The sequence below is a fragment of the Schistocerca gregaria genome, chromosome 3, assembly GCF_023897955.1.
Source record: "Schistocerca gregaria isolate iqSchGreg1 chromosome 3, iqSchGreg1.2, whole genome shotgun sequence".
NCBI lineage: Eukaryota > Metazoa > Arthropoda > Insecta > Orthoptera > Acrididae > Schistocerca > Schistocerca gregaria.
In genome coordinates, this window is record NC_064922.1 from 558,868,126 (window position 1) to 558,887,401 (window position 19,276).

At 37.8% G+C, this 19,276-nt stretch overlaps 1 protein-coding gene across 1 annotated transcript in view; it reads left to right on the top strand.

The window, feature by feature from the left end:
* LOC126353909 (BAI1-associated protein 3) overlaps positions 1 to 19,276 on the top strand; it is a 1,859,046-nt gene that overhangs the window by 1,773,903 nt on the left and 65,867 nt on the right. Inside the window, exons 27-28 of the mRNA XM_050003139.1 lie at positions 762 to 867; positions 9,314 to 9,523. Of these exons, the coding sequence (XP_049859096.1) occupies positions 762 to 867; positions 9,314 to 9,523 (316 nt within the window). The remainder of the gene's footprint in view (positions 1 to 761; positions 868 to 9,313; positions 9,524 to 19,276) is intronic.

Consider the following 19,276-nt stretch of genomic DNA (forward strand, 5'->3'; position numbering starts at 1 on the left):
TTTTCACTTTTATGTCACGTATGTCTGCTAACACTCTAATTGCAAATACAGATTTGTTAAGTCGTTTCTGCAGTTCTGTGGTGTGATCCTGCCAACTGAATTTATTATCAAGTTGTAATCCCAGGAATTTAAGACTGTCAACCTCTTCTATCTGCTCTTCTTCGTACTTTATGCATATGCTGGGTGGAAAGCTCTTACAGGTTCTGAATTGCATATAGTGAGTCTTTTCGAAGTTTAATGTCAGTGAGTTGGCTTTAAACCATTTATTAACATCCATGAAAATATCATTAGCAGATCTTTCTAGAACTACACTCGACATATTATTTATTGCAATACTCGTGTCATCTGCAAACAAAACAAACTCTGCTTCTGGCAGTGTAACTGATGAGAGATCATTAATGTACACAAGAAAAAGCAATCGCCCTAAGATGGATCCTTGTGGGACACCACATGTAATTTACTGTACTCAAGGCCAGATCCTCAACTCATATTAAGTCATATTTCATTGACTGTCTTAGGTTGTTAAGACTGTATAATTCCTTCTTCATTATCTTCCATTTAATCACAATATATTAATAAACTGGCTCTGAAATATTTAAGGTGCTATATGAAAATTATTTTGTAGACCTCAGTAAATACCAGTAGAACAATAAGTATATTCTTTACTTATAAAGAAAGCAAAAGAAATACTTTACCAAGTCATAATATTACTGTATCTGTTTAACTAAGTTCATAATATTATTGTATTTGTTTGATTGCAGGACAAAATGCCCATGTTCTATGAGCGACTGTATGAAGCACTGGAAATTCTTGTGGATTTCTTCCATGCTGAGCAGAAAGGTTTACCCCTGGAACAATTGAAATCATGTATGTCAGTCAATAAACAGCTTAACGTAACTATTAAAAAATTATGAAGTGGCAGCTACCTATATAGTGTTGAGAATCGTTGTCATTACATATGAAAAATTACAAAATCATCATCCAATCTAATTATCTATGCAAAAGTACATTTTTCATATAAGAATTTAAAATTTGACCAGTGGAACTGAAAGATAGGAATTACTAAACTGGGTGTATTGGAGACCCATCATAGATCTCTTAGTCCTTTAAAATTACAGCATACTGGTACACTGTGCATTTGTGTTTAAAAATTCACTGGAATATGTGTGGCAGAAAAGAGATATGGACTACCATTGTGTTTGTCTTTCTTCTTATGTACTTCAAATTGAAACATGATAAAAATGACTGATCATACTTCTTGATATGTTGATTGGTCATAGGGATTCCTATTTCACAATCATGTACATTGTGTTATTTCATATACTAAGCACTTTTTATTTTTCAAAATGCACTGGCAAGACCATATTTGCTGACATATTTAAACTAAGCTAAGTTGTTTAATTAAAGCCAGCCAAAAAAAGACTGGGTCACTGTGACAGCAGCCATGTCATATACGAGCTCTGCTGCAGTCATTACACAGCTTTTTATGTTGACATGCCTACCAAACAGCTGTCCACCAGGATGAATGGCCACCACCAAACTGTGGTCAAGAGCAAAGTGGATCACACTGTGGCACAATATGCAGCTGAACATAACATCCTTGATTTCAATGGCTGCTGCACAACCCAGGCCATCCGTATTCTTCCCTCCACTACCAGGTTTTCTGAACTTTGCAGATGGGAGTTATCCTTACAACACATTCTCTACCCTCAAAATTATCCTGGCCTCAACCCACAGTAACCTACTGCCGCCACACTCTCAATCCACTGTCTGTGCCTCTCCATCCTACTGCCTCCTTCCAACTCGCATCCCCTCTCTTCCTTACTGTGTGCTGCTCTCTACTAACATACCCACTGATCTTTTCCCCTTCTCTGCTCCATTCATTTTCAACTTCTCATATCCCCTTCCCCTCCATGCCTGACAGCCTCCAGGCTCTGTACCTGGCAGTCTTGTACTGCTCTCATCTGATTCATGCATGGTCCACCAGAAAGTACTCCTCTCTCTCTCCATCCATACCCTACTATCAATTCCCCTTCCCCATCCCATTGTGAACTGCTGCTTTTGTTCAACACAAGAATTTCATTCTGCGGCCAAAGATAGCAGCCTAGTGTATGTGAAGTGTGCTTGCTTTTGTGAATTTGTGTTTGTGTTTTCTTCTTAGAAGAAGGCTTGGGCCAAAAGCTCAGTGTGGAACAGTCTTTTCAATGTGCCTGCTGCAACTCAGTGTGTCATCTGTACAGAGATTAGCAATCTACCCTTTTCATAATGTTGTTGATATGCCAACAGTGCTTGGCCTTCACTGAAATACATCCGGATGCAAAATTCTTAGTAAAATCTGTTACTATAGGTTATCCATCTTCAGCTGACTGGGATCCAATCTTAGTAAAATGTTTGCTGATATATGTCAAATTCTGAATAACATGGAAAACTTACAAGAAAGAATATGGATGAGAAACAGTGATTCCTAAAAAAAATAGTGGCAAGACTGAACACTCCCAAGGATATAATATGTTTGACATAATAAATAAGAAAGAATGTTTGTACATAATGCACTGGAATATAAATGGCCTAAGTACTGTCTTTTCAAACAAAAGTTATAAAGTTGACAAACTTCAAATTATTCTTTCTGAATGTAAAAATGACAAAATTATTTGCCTCAATGAACATTTGCTTACAGCTGATAATGTTAAAATACTTAATGAAATCAAAAATTTTGAAATAGTCAACAGCTTTTGTACTCAAGAGCAACCATGTGGATGCTCTTGCATATGTACTCATTCTGATATAAAATATGAAATGATTGTAATTATTTGACTGAAGAGAGTGTATTTGAAAGCTGTTGTGTTGGGTGAAGGGACATAAATGTTGTTGTACACTCCTGGAAATGGAAAAAAGAACACATTGACACTGGTGTGTCAGAACCACCATACTTGCTCCGGACACTGCAAGAGGGCAGTACAAGCAATGATCACACGCACGGCACAGCGGACACACCAGGAACCGCGGTGTTGGCCGTCGAATGGCGCTAGGCGCGCAGAATTTGTGCGCTGCCGCCGTCAGTGTCAGCCAGTTTGCCGTGGCATACGGAGCTCCATCGCAGTCTTTAACACTGGTAGCATGCCGTGACAGCGTGGACGTGAACCGTATGTGCAGTTGACGGACTTTGAGCGAGGGCGTATAGTGGGCATGCGGGAGGCCGGGTGGACATACCGCCGAATTGCTCAACACGTGGGGCGTGAGGTCTCCACAGTACATTGATGTTGTCGCCAGTGGTCGGCGGAAGGTGCACGTGCCCGTCGACCTGGGACCGGACCGCAGCGACGCACGGATGCACGCCAAGACCGTAGGATCCTATGCAGTGCCGTAGGGGACCGCACCGCCACTTCCCAGCAAATTAGGGACACTGTTGCTCCTGGGGTATCGGCGAGGACCATTCGCAACCGTCTCCATGAAGCTGGGCTACGGTCCTGCACACCGTTAGGCCGTCTTCCGCTCACACCCCAACATCGTGCAGCCCGCCTCCAGTGGTGTCGCGACAGGCGTGAATGGAGGGACGAATGGAGACGTGTCGTCTTCAGCGATGAGAGTTGCTTCTGCCTTGGTGCCAATGATGGTCGTATGCATGTTTGGCACCGTGCAGGTTAGCGCCACAATCAGGACTGCATTTGACCGAGGCACACAGGGCCAACACCCTGCATCATGGTGTGGGGAGCGATCTCCTACACTGGCCGTACACCTCTGGTGATCGTCGAGGGGACACTGAATAGTGCACGGTACATCCAAACCATCATCGAACCCATTGTTCTACCATTCCTAGACCGGCAAGGGAACTTGCTGTTCCAACAGGACAATGCACGTCCGCATGTATCCCGTGCCACCCAACGTGCTCTAGAAGGTGTAAGTCAACTACCCTGGCCAGCAAGATCTCCGGATCTGTCCCCCATTGAGCATGTTTGGGACTGGATGAAGCATCGTCTCACGCGGTCTGCACGTCCAGCACGAACGCTGGTCCAACTGAGGCGCCAGGTGGAAATGGCATGGCAAGCCGTTCCACAGGACTACATCCAGCATCTCTACGATCGTCTCCATGGGAGAATAGCAGCCTGCATTGCTGCGAAAGGTGGATATACACTGTACTAGTGCCGACATTGTGCATGCTCTGTTGCCTGTGTCTATGTGCCTGTGGTTATGTCAGTGTGATCATGTGATGTATCTGACCCCAGGAATGTGTCAATAAAGTTTCCCCTTCCTGGGACAATGAATTCACGGTGTTCTTATTTCAATTTCCAGGAGTGTAGTTTCTATTTACGGAGTACCAAAAAGGCTACTACTGAAGCTTTTCTGGTCAGATTTCAGTGCCTGCTTGAAAAATCCAATAAAGAAAAAAAGGAAGGAAATTGTAGTGGCAGCTGACTTCAACATTAATATTGTAGTTCAAAGCAATGATGTGTCCAAATTCTCTGACATAATATGCAGTCAGTGACCTGTACTGATGATATTTTAACAAATTATATGTTTGAAGGTATTTATAAATATTGCTTAGATTTAGTAATCTCTGATCACTCTGCATTATACATTGACAAAGAAATCTCATGTAACAAAAGCAATATAAAAACAAACCTCAATTTAAAAAATTCAATTGTATTTAGCAATACATTAAGAGAAGCAGAATGGCCTTATGACAGCTAAATTTCAAGTAGTAGTAGCTTTGATAACTTTTTAAGTAGCTGTCTTGTAACATTTAGGGAAACTTACCCATTTAGAACTACATATAATAAGATGAATAATAATCTTATATGGATAACTCAGGTTATAGAAATTGCTCGTGTCAAGAAGAGGCAACTCCACAGTGAACTGAAGTATAATAAAAGTAGGCATTTCACTGAGTAGGCCAGACATAATAAAGCTATATTTTAAAAAGTTGTGAAGGCAGCTAAACAAATGACAAACAATAAGTTCATTTTACAACATTCCAGTAAGACAAAGACAATGTGGCCCGCTGTCAGATCAGAGTAGGGAGCTTGGGGTATGAGATGGAGGGGGGAGGGACTCTAGAACTCATATTCTGCCAGTGATGGTACAGGATACAGTTTTGGTAGCAATGTCAAATAGATTATGACATCAATGCCACTGGAAGCTTTATGCTTATGTGGAAAACATGTGATAGCTTCATGTTCTTATATTTGTGGAGGTACCCACCATAGATTTTGTCCATAGTGATGAGGACACTGTGCCTCTGCTGGAGAATCATGGACTAGATGGTGTCCTGTCATGCATCTGTGGATATAGTCGGTGGAGAAGAGTCATCAGGGCTCAGCTGTAGAGTAGCTCCGCTGCACTGTACTGGTTGATGATGGTGGCCTTTTATGTGTTCAAAAACTCTGTTGGAGCATCTTCAGTTGATGTGGGCCAGATAGTTATCTTCAAGTTATCTTTAAGCATCCAGACCATTTGTTTAGCTCCTCCATTTGAGTGCAGAAGAAAAGGAGCTGGAAGCAGATGTTTAATTTTGTTATGTCTGGGAAAGATGAAGAAGGCTGACAATGTAAATTGTTACTATTTATGGAATGTTCCATCAGTTCTTAGAGGAACATAGACACATTAATAACTTGAATAAAATGTATTATAGTGGGATGTTAATACATTGTATTCAAGTTATTAAAATGTAAATTGTGGTCCTCTGTCAGATGCAAATATATGAGGAAGATCTTCAGTGATGATATTTGTGTGAGGGCCTGGGCAGTCATTTCTGTCATTTCACTTTGTAGGCAAATTTATGTATGGCAATTTAGAATAGGACTAAAGACTGTGATTCACATGACATTGAAAAAAGGACCTGCAAAGTTGATGTGAATGCAGTCCTATACACCTGCTGGTTGTGTTAAATAAGAAATCACTTTAGAAAGTGCATGTCATTAGTTGGTTTCAATGTTCTGTGTTATTGATTTTCTTATTGATTACTGGCCAGCAAACATGGTGGCAAACCTTGACTCCCATATGGAAGGTATTCCAATAACCTGCTTCGAGCAGTGATTGAATCTTGGGCTGAAGATTGTGTGGAATTACCATGAGATGAGAGTGATGCTTCATTGCTATCAAGAGCTCTTTCTCAGAGTATAATATGATGTTCCAGAGCAAAGCATTCTCTTAATGGTGATGACAACTGGGTTGGTAGATGTTCTGGCAAACCTGTCCCTGGTTCTTCCGGGATACATTTCTGTGATTTATTTGCAACTGCAGAAGTAATAACTGAAAATTCTTCAGACAGGAAGTGTGCTTCTGATTTAACTAAAAGGATTATTCTTTCCAGAGTGATTTTTCATGTTCAATATTCCTTCCCAATTAGTATGCAATGAATTTAATGTCAAAGTATATGCGTTTTAGGTATAAATACACACCATTATTGCACAACTTAATTACCACTAGGAATAAATTATTACAAGCAAATTATGTTTTACTCATCTTTCACTCTTGCTTCCTGTTTGTTATTTTTGTTACATGATGATTCTAACATTTTTCTATGCACTTTTCGCCATTGATTGTCATCAGATCAGCTGTTCACAGTACCATTTAGGTTGAAAGCCAAGCAGAGACTCACTAACACAGTATGAGAATCACCAAAGTATTTTTGCAGGATAAAAGCAAAACACAAATTGAGACTGAGTCTGAGATACATTTGGAGTGTACCATCAAACAATGGGAAATCCAGGAAGGAATGTAACAATATTAGAAAAGGAAAGTTGCTATTCATCATATAGTGGATGCCGAGTTGCAGATAGGCACAAAAAAAGATTCTTACAATCATAGCTTTCGACCATTACGGCCTTTGTCACCATTATACACAATCGTGGACACACTTGAGCACCCCCCCCCCCCCCCCTCCCCAAGAATCACCAAGCACTAATGCATATCTTGCTTGGCTAACACTCTGGAAGATGATTTCTTCCTTATCAAATTCAATATTGGTGCCCACAAATGACCTGGAAAGAGCATCTCCATCAGTGTGGTGTGATACAGATTTGAAGACAATCTTACAGTTGTAGATTAATAGAAATAGAGCCCACATATGTAGGCATTGTGCTGTTTTTATCTGGCAATGATGAGCAGGAGCTGAATAATGCCAGTGTAAGTTTATGGTATATTATTAAGTACAAATGTATCCCATAGAAATATATGCTTGAAATTTTTTCCTAGTGTTGCTTATTTTAAGTGCCACTTTCTGTATATCTGAGTAATTTTGTTGCACAGAATAAAAGATTCTTTAAATAAAATCTCTATTGAGTGTTTGGACTGATCTTTTATTTATTTGATTCAACTGTCTCTATTCTTTATTGTGAGCTGCCTATGGCCAGTATTAGTGGCTTTATGGTTGAATATGTTGCTAAAATGCTTTTATTAATAAGTGACAATGTCTCTCTCATTTTCAGGTTATGTGGACTGCCTTCCCTTTTTTTATGTTTATTGAGGGAATCTGAACTTTGCACAATGTCAGAATTAAGCCAGGCTTAATAATTAACTTTCTCAATAAATTATTGGTCTTCTTTTATATCCTGTGGAGGAATGTTGTTTGATCAGTTCCCGAAGATGTTTTTGCATTAAGAGAATGCCCTGTTTTCTAGGTCTACATCTCAGGTATTTAGTCAGTTTTTGGTAAAACAGTCAGTTCTGTAGGCTGCAGTTCAGAAACAGCTTGGAACAGAAGCTGGAATTGCAGAAGATTCTGGCAGGTGTTTGCACCTATAATGATGAGAATGTCATCAAATCAATCTGAAACAATATTTTTTCTCATAATCAGCAAGTTAACTAATAACTTTTGAGAATCTCATGGCTCAGCATCATTAAGTCAGGTCATTTCTTTTCTGTGTGCATAATTACACACACTTCATCACTTAAAACTTTGTCCAATTTACTTGCAATGGAAGCATGCTGCATATTCATGGGAACAATTATGTTTAGGCTATTTTGCAAAACAGTCTGAATAAGACAGAAGAGGGTTTCATTGAGGATGTACAACCAAGAAGCTTTTGGAGAGCTATGAATTATATTCATAATAACACTGTTTCTATGGCACTGTAAGACTTCTGTTAAGGTTGTCACTTCTGAATACTGTCCCCTGTTCTCTTGAACTTCCTGCTTTACTGAGCTGGCTCTTTATGTTCATTCAGTTTAATCAACTGAACTGCAGCATGTTGTGGAATTCTGGCCAATATTCTTTTTTTCATTTCTGTAGCTAACTCAAAATCTTGTGCAGTTTGTAGATTGTAATCTAGTAACAGGTCATGTTTGTGTTGGTCATGTCAGCACATAAAGTTACTATACCTTTTAATTAAAAAGTCCACTCATGTATGATATGATATGACACTGATGGTTGCTTTTTGTATCTGTAGAATCTGAGTTGACAGTGCACAATGTGGATTTTAAGATCATGATATGTTGCTAACATTTCACCAGTTTATCAAGATACTTTAGAGAACAAACCTTTCAAAAAAGACATAGAACTTTGTGAGTAGACCAGAATAGAAAAAATATTTGAACTTCTCAGTCTATTCTCTTTCATGCTGATACATTTGCCAACTGTTGATTTTTCAGAATAAAGGGTATTTTGGGACTGTCAGTTTAGGTGACACTGTGACTGTTTATGTCACTAGTTGTTGGTGAGTGGTTGATCATCTGTTACTTTTGTAGTTCAGCTTCTTGTTGTTATCTTGTTGCTTTGCCACTGCTGTGTCCATGAGTCTAAATCCTCATCACCAGTGTTGCATTGTCCATTAATTAAACGTGACATTTTCAATTTTTAAGTTTTATTTGAGGGCTAAAAGTACTAATTCTTTATAGTATTTATTTTTCATTCGTTTCATCACTGTTGGAAGTTACAATAGATAACTGAAACATATAATTTATAACATTTACATGCTTAAACTTTTACTATTAAAGTCAAAAGGGAAGAGTTATAATACACTGTCATCAAGGGAAGCGAAATATATAAAAAAAAGAAGTAATTGAGATTTCAATGGAGCCAGATGAATTTATATTCTGTTGCTCTATCATGATTGATTTATTCTCTGTTAGTATTTAACTATTAAGAAGTAGAACAATTGTTAATCCTTTTTACTTTTGCCTTTTTTCTGTGCATTTGCTTCAAATTTGTGAAACTCAGAATTTAATACAGTATTTTAATTTGCATGCTTGGGAAGTGCACTGCATTTCTGATTTCACCAGTACAGTTTTTGTCTCAATTTCCTTTAATATTAAGTCTTTACTTCCATTTTATAATAAATTTTGTTTTATTAATGCATGATGATGTACATAACAGCAACATATTGGAGTGTGGAACAACGTCTGCAATATCACAAGACAGACACAGAAGGTCTGATAAACCTGTATTACCAACAACGGTTGCAAGATCAGCTGGCAACAGAAAGCACCGAGTACGGCGTTCTTTCAGTGCGTGCTTACTTCAACCATGACTCCCTTTGTGTTGAAGTTCTGAATGCACGTGATGTCATTCCTCTGGATCCAAATGGTCAGTAATTATTTATAATTTATTCAACAATTAGTAACTGTCAATTGTATAAGCAACACACCTACATTTAAAACCAATAATATAAAGTGGTTATAAATATACTTAAGGTCTAGAGTCACAAACTGCACAAACTGCAGTGTCTGTGGAAGTAAGTACTCCAGTCTAATAGTATTTATGAATTTCAAACATTATGGTTGCATAGTTAGGAACAAAGGAGCAAAAAGTGAATGAGGTAACTCAGCGAGAAAAGAAGTAGCAGCAAAGTAAAACAAATAATTTGAAAACCTATACCAAGAAATCTCGTTTTTTCCCTGTTGTATTTAGTGTGTATGAAGGAACTTCTATTTTGGAGAATCTTTGATCTCTTTATGTACTTAGTGCAGTGTATTGAATCAGTGAATGTGATTGGAAAATGTCCTTAAATGTTAGTACTGCAAAATAAATCAACAATTTTCTCCACTGGAAGATCCTGTCAGCCTGTTTTCTGACTTTCAGTGCACAATCATACTCAGCCATCCAAACATTATGACATGTGTGGTAGTCATACAATGAAAGACCTGGACTGTTAGGCAAATATTTTCCAGCCATATCTCTCACCAGTTCCATAGTACATCAGAAGACATTATCATAGAAATGGACAATGTTCTTGAAAATCATTTCACAGTGTTTGAACTCTACTCATTTCAGCTCGTACTGTGGAATTTATAACAAACAAAAATGACATGCAAGTGTCAAAAACAAGATTTAACAGCTCATGTACAGTATTTCGAGGTCATAAAAGTTCCAGGGCAGATTTTCTCTCTCTCTCTCTCTCTCTCTCTCTCTCTCTCTCTCTCTCTCTCTCTCTCTCTCTCTCTCTTTTACGATTAGAAAATTGTGTTTGCCAAGTAATAATCCTGGCTCCTAACCAGGGTGGCAACATTGCATTGCTTGTCACAAATACTTCAAGACTTCAGTGTAAAAGTTTGGTTCACTGTTTGTCCTGGAGAAACATACTCAAGGTGAACTAATCCTTTACTATCAAAGAATGCAATCAACATTGTCTTTGTCCTTGAAAGTTGTCATTTGACTTCAATGCTGGTGATCCAGGACTCAGCCATTCAGTACACTGATGCCTTGTGTGAGGGTCATGCTGGTAGCACCAACTTTCATCCCCAGCAATAGTCTTTGACAGAAATTTTATTTTATTTTACTTTACTTTATTTTACACGTCTAGTTCTGTAGGACCAAATTGAGGAGCAAATCTGAAATGTGTCAGAACATGAAATACAACATAAAAGCAATAACAGATAAAATAAAATGTTTATAAACCCAAAAAAGACATGTCATAAGTGTATGTAAATGCAGTCAACAATATAACACAGGAATCAGCTTAATTTTTCAAGGAACTCCTTGATGGAATAGAAGGAGTGACCCAGGAGGAAACACTTCAGTTTCAATTTGAAAGCACATGGATTACTGCTGAGATTTTTGAATTCTTGTGGTAGATTATTGAAAATGGATGCAGCAATATACTGCACACCCCTCTGCACAAGAGTCAAGGAAGTGTGATCCAAATGCAGATTGGATCTCTGCCTAGTATTAAATGAGTGAAAGCTGTTAATTCTTGGGAATAAGTTGATATTCTTAACAAGAAATGACAGTAAAAATATATATGATGAGAAGCCAATGCCAGAATACCCAGACTAGCGAACAAGGGTCGACAAGAGGTTAGCGAACTTACACCACATATTTCGTAAACTGCCCATTTTTGAGCCAAAAATATGCTTTGAGAGTGGGAAGAGTTATCCCAAAATATAATACCATATGACATAAGTGAATGAAAAGAAGCAAAGGTGACTATTTTTAGTCTTGGCCTATCACTTATTTTAGATATCATTCAAATAGTAACAATGGTAGTAATAAGTCCTTGAACAAGATCCTGAATGTGGGCTTTCCATGACAGTTTACTATCTATCTGAAGACCTAGAAATTTGAACTGTTCAGTTTCACTAATCATATGCCCATTCTGTGATATTAAAACATCAGGTTTTGTTGAATTGTGTGTTTGAAACAGTAAAAACTGAGTGTTACTGTCATTTAGCATTAGTTTGTTTTCTACAAGCCATGAACTTACGTCATGAACTGCACAATTTGAAATAGAGTTGCACACAACATCCTTTACTACAAGGCTAGTGTCATCAGCAAACAGAAATATTTTAGAATTACCTGTAATGCTAGAGGGCATATCATTTATATAAATAAGAAGTATGAGTGGCCCCAGTACTGATCACTGGGGCACCCCTATTTGACCATGCCCCACCCAGACCCCACATCACAACCACTCTAAACACCATCAATAATGACCTTTTGCTGTCTGTTGTTAAAGAAAGAAGCGAACCAATTGTGAGCTACTCCCCGTATTCCATAATGGTCCAACTTCTGGAACAATATTTTGTGATAAACACAAACACCTTAGTTAAATAAAAAAAGATGTCTAGCATTTGAAACCTTTTGTTTAATTCATCCAGTACCTTCCAGAGAAAAGCGAGTATACCATTTTCAGTTGTTAAACCACTTCTAAAGCTGAACTGTACATCTGATGGCAAATTATGTGAAATAAATTGATTAATTATCCTTACATACTAAGCCTTTTCAAAAACTTTAGCAAACACTGATGGCTTAGAAATAGGTCTAAAATTGTCTACATTATTCCTTTCTCCATTCTTATAAATCAACTTTACTACTGAGTACTTTAATCGTTCAGAAAATTGGCCATTCTTAAAGGAAAAATTACAAATATGGCTCAGTACATGGCAAACATGTACAGCACAGTACTTAAATATTCTGCTAGGCACTCCATCATATCCATGAGACTTCTCAGTCTTCAGTGATTTAATTATTGACTCAATCTCCCTCTCGTCAGTGTCACAGAATAGTATTTCAGACATTAATTTTGGAAAGGCATTTCCAAGAGAGCTGTATGATTCCCTGTATAAACTAAGTTTTTATTTCATTCACCAGCAATGCCCAGATAATGATCGTTAAGTACTATATATATCTGACTTATCAGTAACAGAAATATTTTACTACAAACTGACTTCATAGTGTCAACCTTGTGCTGCTGGCCAGGCACTTCATTCACAACTGACCATATAGTTTTAATTTTCTCCAATTAATTAGCTATTCTATTTGCATACCACATACTCTTTGCCTTCCGAATAAAATTTTTAAGCACCTTACAATGCTATTTGTAATGGGCTACTGTAGCTTGATTGTGACTACTTCTAATATTTTGATATAATTCCCACTTTGTTTTTACATGATATCTTTATCCCACTAACCAACCACCCAGGCTGCCTTTTACAGCTATTACCCTGTGTAAAATACTCTAATGGAAAACAACATTCAAAGAGCATGAGAAAGGAAAGCACTATATTTGTCATCAATGTTATCAGTACTATCAACATCCTGCCACTCTCATTCCTTAATAAGGCTTAAGAAACTGTTGCCATTGGATGAGCTTTTCTACATAGTTCATAATTATATAAAACATTTGTTTGACTACAAAAACCTATTTGCATTAAAAATTTGTGCCTATGGTCTAAAAGGCCATTCACCCTTTTACTAACAGAATGTCCATCTAGTAATGAAGAATGAATAAAAATCTTATTTTTGGCTGTGCTACTGTTACCCTGCATATGAGTTTAGGAGATCCTCCAACTTCCTTTTTCCTGCTCAATCACATGCAAAATTAATATTGAAGTCAGCACATTTAACTCATTTTTTGTTACTTGCTATAAAGTGGACCAAAAACCCTTCTAGCATGAGCAGAAATGATCTGAAGTCAAGAGTTAGAGGATCTATAAACAACAACAATTAGAAGTTTAGTTGTACTAAATTCAGTTTGCCCTATGCAACATTCAGATACCTGTTCTGTGCAGTGCCATGATATGTCTATGGATTCAAATGGACTTCTGTTTTTTTACGTACATGGCCACTTCCTCACTACACAAAGAACTCCTTTAAAAACAGTCAGCTAATCTGTATCCTGGTAAAGGAATTGCCAGACTCTTTAAATTGTGCTCTGATATACAAGTAATGTCAGAGTCAACATCTATAAGCAGTTCACTAACTTTATCTATAATACCTCTCATATTTTGATGAAATATGCGAATTTCTTTTCTACTTGAATACCTGATCTCCTCTGAAGGTGATTCCTGTGTTACAGGGACTTTTTTTAAACAGGGGACTTCAATCTAAAAAAGGTGCAGCTTTAACACTAACTACTACCGGAATCTTTCCATGAGTGTGCCACCATCACCCACTACACTGTCACCTATAAGCTTTGCCAGCCTCCCCTTCCCATACCTATTGTGGTGTAGGCCATGCCTAGTGAGACCCTATCTATTGATAGACCACTGCAATTGAGGCATGCCCTCTGCCATCAGTGACTTCTCCAGCCCCATGTTAACATGCCTGGTGGCAGCATTAAGATGAGGCTGATCGTGACATTGAAAAAATTGCACAAAGTCCACATTAGTGCCACCAGTTTCAGTAGCTATCTTCACCAGGTCACCACTTACATCATATTCCCCATCTCTCTCAAAAATATTCCTTGCTCCACTATCTGATACTCTTTTGTAAAATTCCTACATAACTCCCATATGAACACTACCTGATACTCTTTTGTAAAATTCCTACGTAACTTCCCTATGTTAACAGTTACCTGAGCCAACCCTGCCCAAGGCTTCACTATGATGGTGACCTGGTACTCACTCTCCAACATTTCCTGCAACTGCTGGCCCACACCTGTTCCATGTAATTTACCTAGCAACAGAACCTTCTTCTCTCTGCCACAATTTGCGATTGACTTAGGCCCCCTAACTGCTGAGGACTGCTGCATATTTCCTACACCTACAACTACAAGAGGCACATCTCCACTCAACTCTGACAGTTGGTCAAATCTATTAGTTTTATTCAAAGTATGTCTGTATATATCCTCCTCCTAGCTGCCTTCTTACCAACTGTTGCGTCCCATTCCCCAGTGCCCTTCATACTCCTGAACCAATCTAGTTCCTCTTTTGTATCTTGTAACTGCACCTGAAGGGTGCAGATCTTATGCTCCTGCTCCTCTATCAACTTATTTCTGCTACAAATTCTGCACTTCCAGCATCACATCTTGCTCTGCTCAGTAGTTCAGCAGAAATTCTTCATATTTCCTCTTTCTGTTCATCTGTTAGTGTGTGAGGATGAGTTTTGCATTAAGTTTCTGTTTCCCTAAATCTTTGAATAAAATCTTGTGACAAACATCATGATTCTAATTAAGTTCTTCATATATTTTCATGCACCGTCACATGATGGTCTTCTTGCAATAACTGCCTTACATGCTTCACATTTGCATCGGTGTGTGCTGTAGATGGGCGATCATCTTGCGCTTAATCTCTGTCTTCACAAAACCTTTTGTGTCACTCAAAAACATAACTCCTTGAAAGTGCCTTGCCTGCATATACTTGCTTAATAACTGTCCACATTTCACTAGGGGTTTCCTGCCAACTTAATGCAGAACTTAATGTTCAATCTTTGCTCATAATCAGCATCCATTGTGTCACTGTAACTAATGCTTCAAGAACCCAAACAGTGTGTTACTAATCATAGTCCTGCCACCTAATGAGTTTGTGCAGAAACATGGCAAAGGTTATTTCAAGGACACACATATACCAGGTAACATAAAAAACAACATTAGTTCCTTTTTAGTACTGCGAACTCAGAAAAAAAAAGATGGGTCAAGGAACATTTCTGACAAAGGAAGTAAGTTAAAATGGAATTAACACATGGCTATCGGTAACTAAAGATCTGTTTATCATGTTTTGACTTACAATTAGCTCTCATTGCGGTGACTTAAAGAGGTGGATTTTTGCTTATTTCAAATGCTTTCAATTCCTGTTGTCTTGCGGAATTTTCTTCTGGGGCAGCTGATGCACTGGTACATTAGATAAAATATTTATTCAGCAGAAGTAAGTAGTAAAAATATTGCGTAAAGTAGTTAACTATGCACTTTCTCCTTATGGAATGGTATGTTGCTAATAATAAAAAAAATGTTTCCGTTTAACCAGTCACTGTAAACAAATTTCTCAACAAACAGAGACTACTGCATAATAGATCTAAAACAAAGTGTAGAGCTATAGATAGAGAGATATTGAATGAAATATGTTTAGCTGTCAAGAGAGCAATACATGAAACCCTCACTGACTATTGTAGCAGGATATAGTCAAATCATATTTCACATAACCCAAAAAGATTCTGGTAATGTGGTAAGGCTGTTGGTGGTACCCAAGTTAGTGTCTAGTCATGCAGATGAGACAGAAACTAAAATTGAGGGCAGCAAAGGAAAATCAGAATTCTTAACTCCATTTTTGTAATGTTCTTTTACAAAGGAAAACGCAGAGAGAGAAGTAAGCATCAGTATCAGAGGTATTGAGAAACAACTGAAATAATTAGAACCAAACAAAGTTTCAGAGCCTGATGGAATCCTAAACTGGTTCTATACCCAATTTGCGACAGTGTTAACACCTGTGTTAACTGTACGAGGTCCTACCCAAAATATCTGAGAATTTCATAGTAAAAATCAAAGAACTATACTTACACCCTAATGTCCTCTGTCTCCTTCAAACTAGCCACCTCGGGCATGTATGCAATGATCCTAGCATTGTTTCCATTTTTTGGAAGCACTTCTGGAAGTCCACAGGGGTGAAGAGTGCTCAGGACCCATTGCAATTCCACGTGGATGTCTTCATTTGAGTCATAATATCGCCCTTTCAACATAATTTTCATTTTTGAGAACAGTTACAGGTTGTAATGGGATAGGTGTGGTGAGTTTCGAGAATTGGGGACCATTGCCATGTTGTTTTTGGCCAGGAATTCCTTCACATCGAGCAAAGTGTGCACATATGCATTGTCATGGTTCACCAGCTGGTCTTTCTCTTTTCATAACTTTTCCTGTTTCCACCAAACATTTTTCCTCAGTCACCTCAAAAACTTACAGTAAAATTGCCTGTCTGATCAAGTGGAACAAAACCATGCACCACTACAACTCACAGGTGCATGTGCCGAATATGACACAACTTTGTGCCACTGTAACTAAGACGTGTACCTCAAGATATCTAGCAGCAGAATGTCATACTGCTGCTGGTTTGGCTGTTACTATGAAATTCTTGGATAGTTTGGGTAGAACCTCATAACCTGTCATAGATCCTTCGAACAAAAAACTGAGCCCAATAGTTAAAAAAGTGCATGTCACATCCACTTGCATGAAGAATAGTAGAAGTGATGCACAAAATTGCCATTCAGTATCTTCGACATCTATTTGTTCTAGAATCTTAGAACATATTCTCAGCTCAAACATAATGAGATATCTCAAACAGAATGACCTCCTCCATACCAGCCAGCATGGATTCCAAAAACATCAGTCATGTAAAACCCAGCTTGCACTTTTATCACATGACTTAGTGAAAGCTTTGGATCAAGGCAGTCAGGTATTTGCAGTATTTCTTGATGCCCGAAAGGCATTTGACTCAGTACAACACATATGGTTATTATCAAAAGTATGAGTGTATGGGGTATCAAGCAAAATGTGTGACTGGATTCAGAATTTTTTGGTGCTGAGGCTGGAACAAGTTAACTTGGATGGAGGGTCATCTACAGATGTAGAAGGAACTTCAGAATTGTCCCAGAGAAGTGTGCTGGTACCCTTGCTGTTCAAGTTGTACTTGAATGACATTGTGGACAGTATTAATAACAATAATAATTAGAAGAAGCTCAGATTTTTTGCAATGAAATACTGTCTGAAAGAAGCTGCATAAATATTCAGCCAGATCTTGATACAATTTCAGAGTAGTGCCATAAATGGAAACTTGCTGTAAATTTTCAGAAATGTTTAATTGTGCACTTCACAAAATGAAAAAAATGTAATATTCTATGACTACAACATCAGTTAGAATCAGTTAACTGATAGAAGTACCTAGGTGTAACTCTTTATAGGGATATGAAATGGAATGATGACATATGCTCAGTTGTGGATAAAGCGGGTGGTAAACTTTAGTTTATTGGTGAAATACTGGGATAATGCAAACAGTCTACAAAGGAGGTTGCTTACAAATTCTTCATTCAACCCATCCTAGTAAACTACCTAAGTGTTGGAACCCATATCATTAAGAACTAACATGGTATACTGAATGTGGATGGGGGACAGCACAAATGGCCAAAGGTTTGTTTGATCCATGGGAGAGTGTCACAGAGATGGTAAAGAAACTGACCTGGCAGACTCCTGAAGATAGAGAAGACATACTTAGAAAGTTTCAGGAACCAGTTTTAAATGATAAGTTTAACCCCCTGTGTATCACTCCTGTGTGGTTTGTGAAAGCAAGATTAGATTAATAACAGCAAGCACTTTAACAGGTGTCTAAACAATCATTCTTCCTCTCTCCATACATGAATGAAGTAGGAAGAAACCATAATAACTGATGCGATAGGGTATACTCTCTGTCATGTACTTGACAGCAGTTTACAGAGTTAGATGTGGATGTAGACCCACAAGCTGTAGTGCAGAACATAAAAATTAGTTTCATGTAGACTTTGACTCCTTGTTTAGGGTTCAAAGTGCAACTATGTACTCTAGTTAAAAGTTCTTAAACAATTTCCCATCCAACCTAAAGAAATAATTTGTGAATCCATCCCAATTTAAAAGAAAGTTGCAAACAAAGTTCATTGAATACTCATACAAATTATTAAATTTTGTAGATTCAGTCACTGAACTGCCAGGTATATGCAGGACAACTACAAATGGTCATTATGTAGGTACAGCTTTTGTTGTTCTAGGTGCAGGTAGATACTTTCTGTAAGAAATAGTAATGTATTAATGTAAATATTAAGCTATCAGTAAGAGATAATTTAGGCAGCAGCAGTTTTTTCTCAGAGTGAGGCATATACTGTAATTTACTAACTTAAATTGGCTGTCATAAGCACAAGGAGAAAGGAGCAGAACAGTGGTATTTTATAGTTTATACAGTGTGCTGTTCCAGTTTTTGAGAGATTTTTCTCTTTTGTTAATGTATACCTTGACTTATTCCACATCCCTGAAGATATCCTTCTTGATGGGCTCTACAGAACAAAATGAGCGTGTCAACACTAGTTTCAAGTTATGTGTAGTTAACTAATTGTACCATTTATAAGTATTGACAAATATGTAGTCATTCCTGAGAGGAAAACAAGGAATTTTGTAAGTGGCATGTTTTGCACAATTCCTTCACTACTGACTCTTCCAGTTGCTTTCAGACTCACAAATGTAGACATCATTTTTTAGAAATACAAAATGGCACAGAAATCATTTAGTTCACTCACTGTACCACCAAAGATGAACCTTTAATAATGTCATTCTTTGAGTCTACTTCTTCATCCATTGACATGAAAAGTATTTTCAAACTCTTAATTGAACTTTGATGCTGATCTGGATGGTAGGTTCTCTCCTTTTCATATCTTCTTATATTGAACTTTTCTTTCAATTTTGCATACCTATCACAACTGACACCATCCATAATCTTGCCAAAATATTGTAATAATATCTGTTGATAGCATTTCCCACTTTGTTGTGCATTCCAGTGTAAAGTTAACTTTTCACAGTTACCACAGCATATGTCCAGTTAACATGTCCCCTTTTTGTCAAAGGTTTTCCATTGCCTTGATGTTTTGCTATTCTTTCTATTGCAAATTTACTTC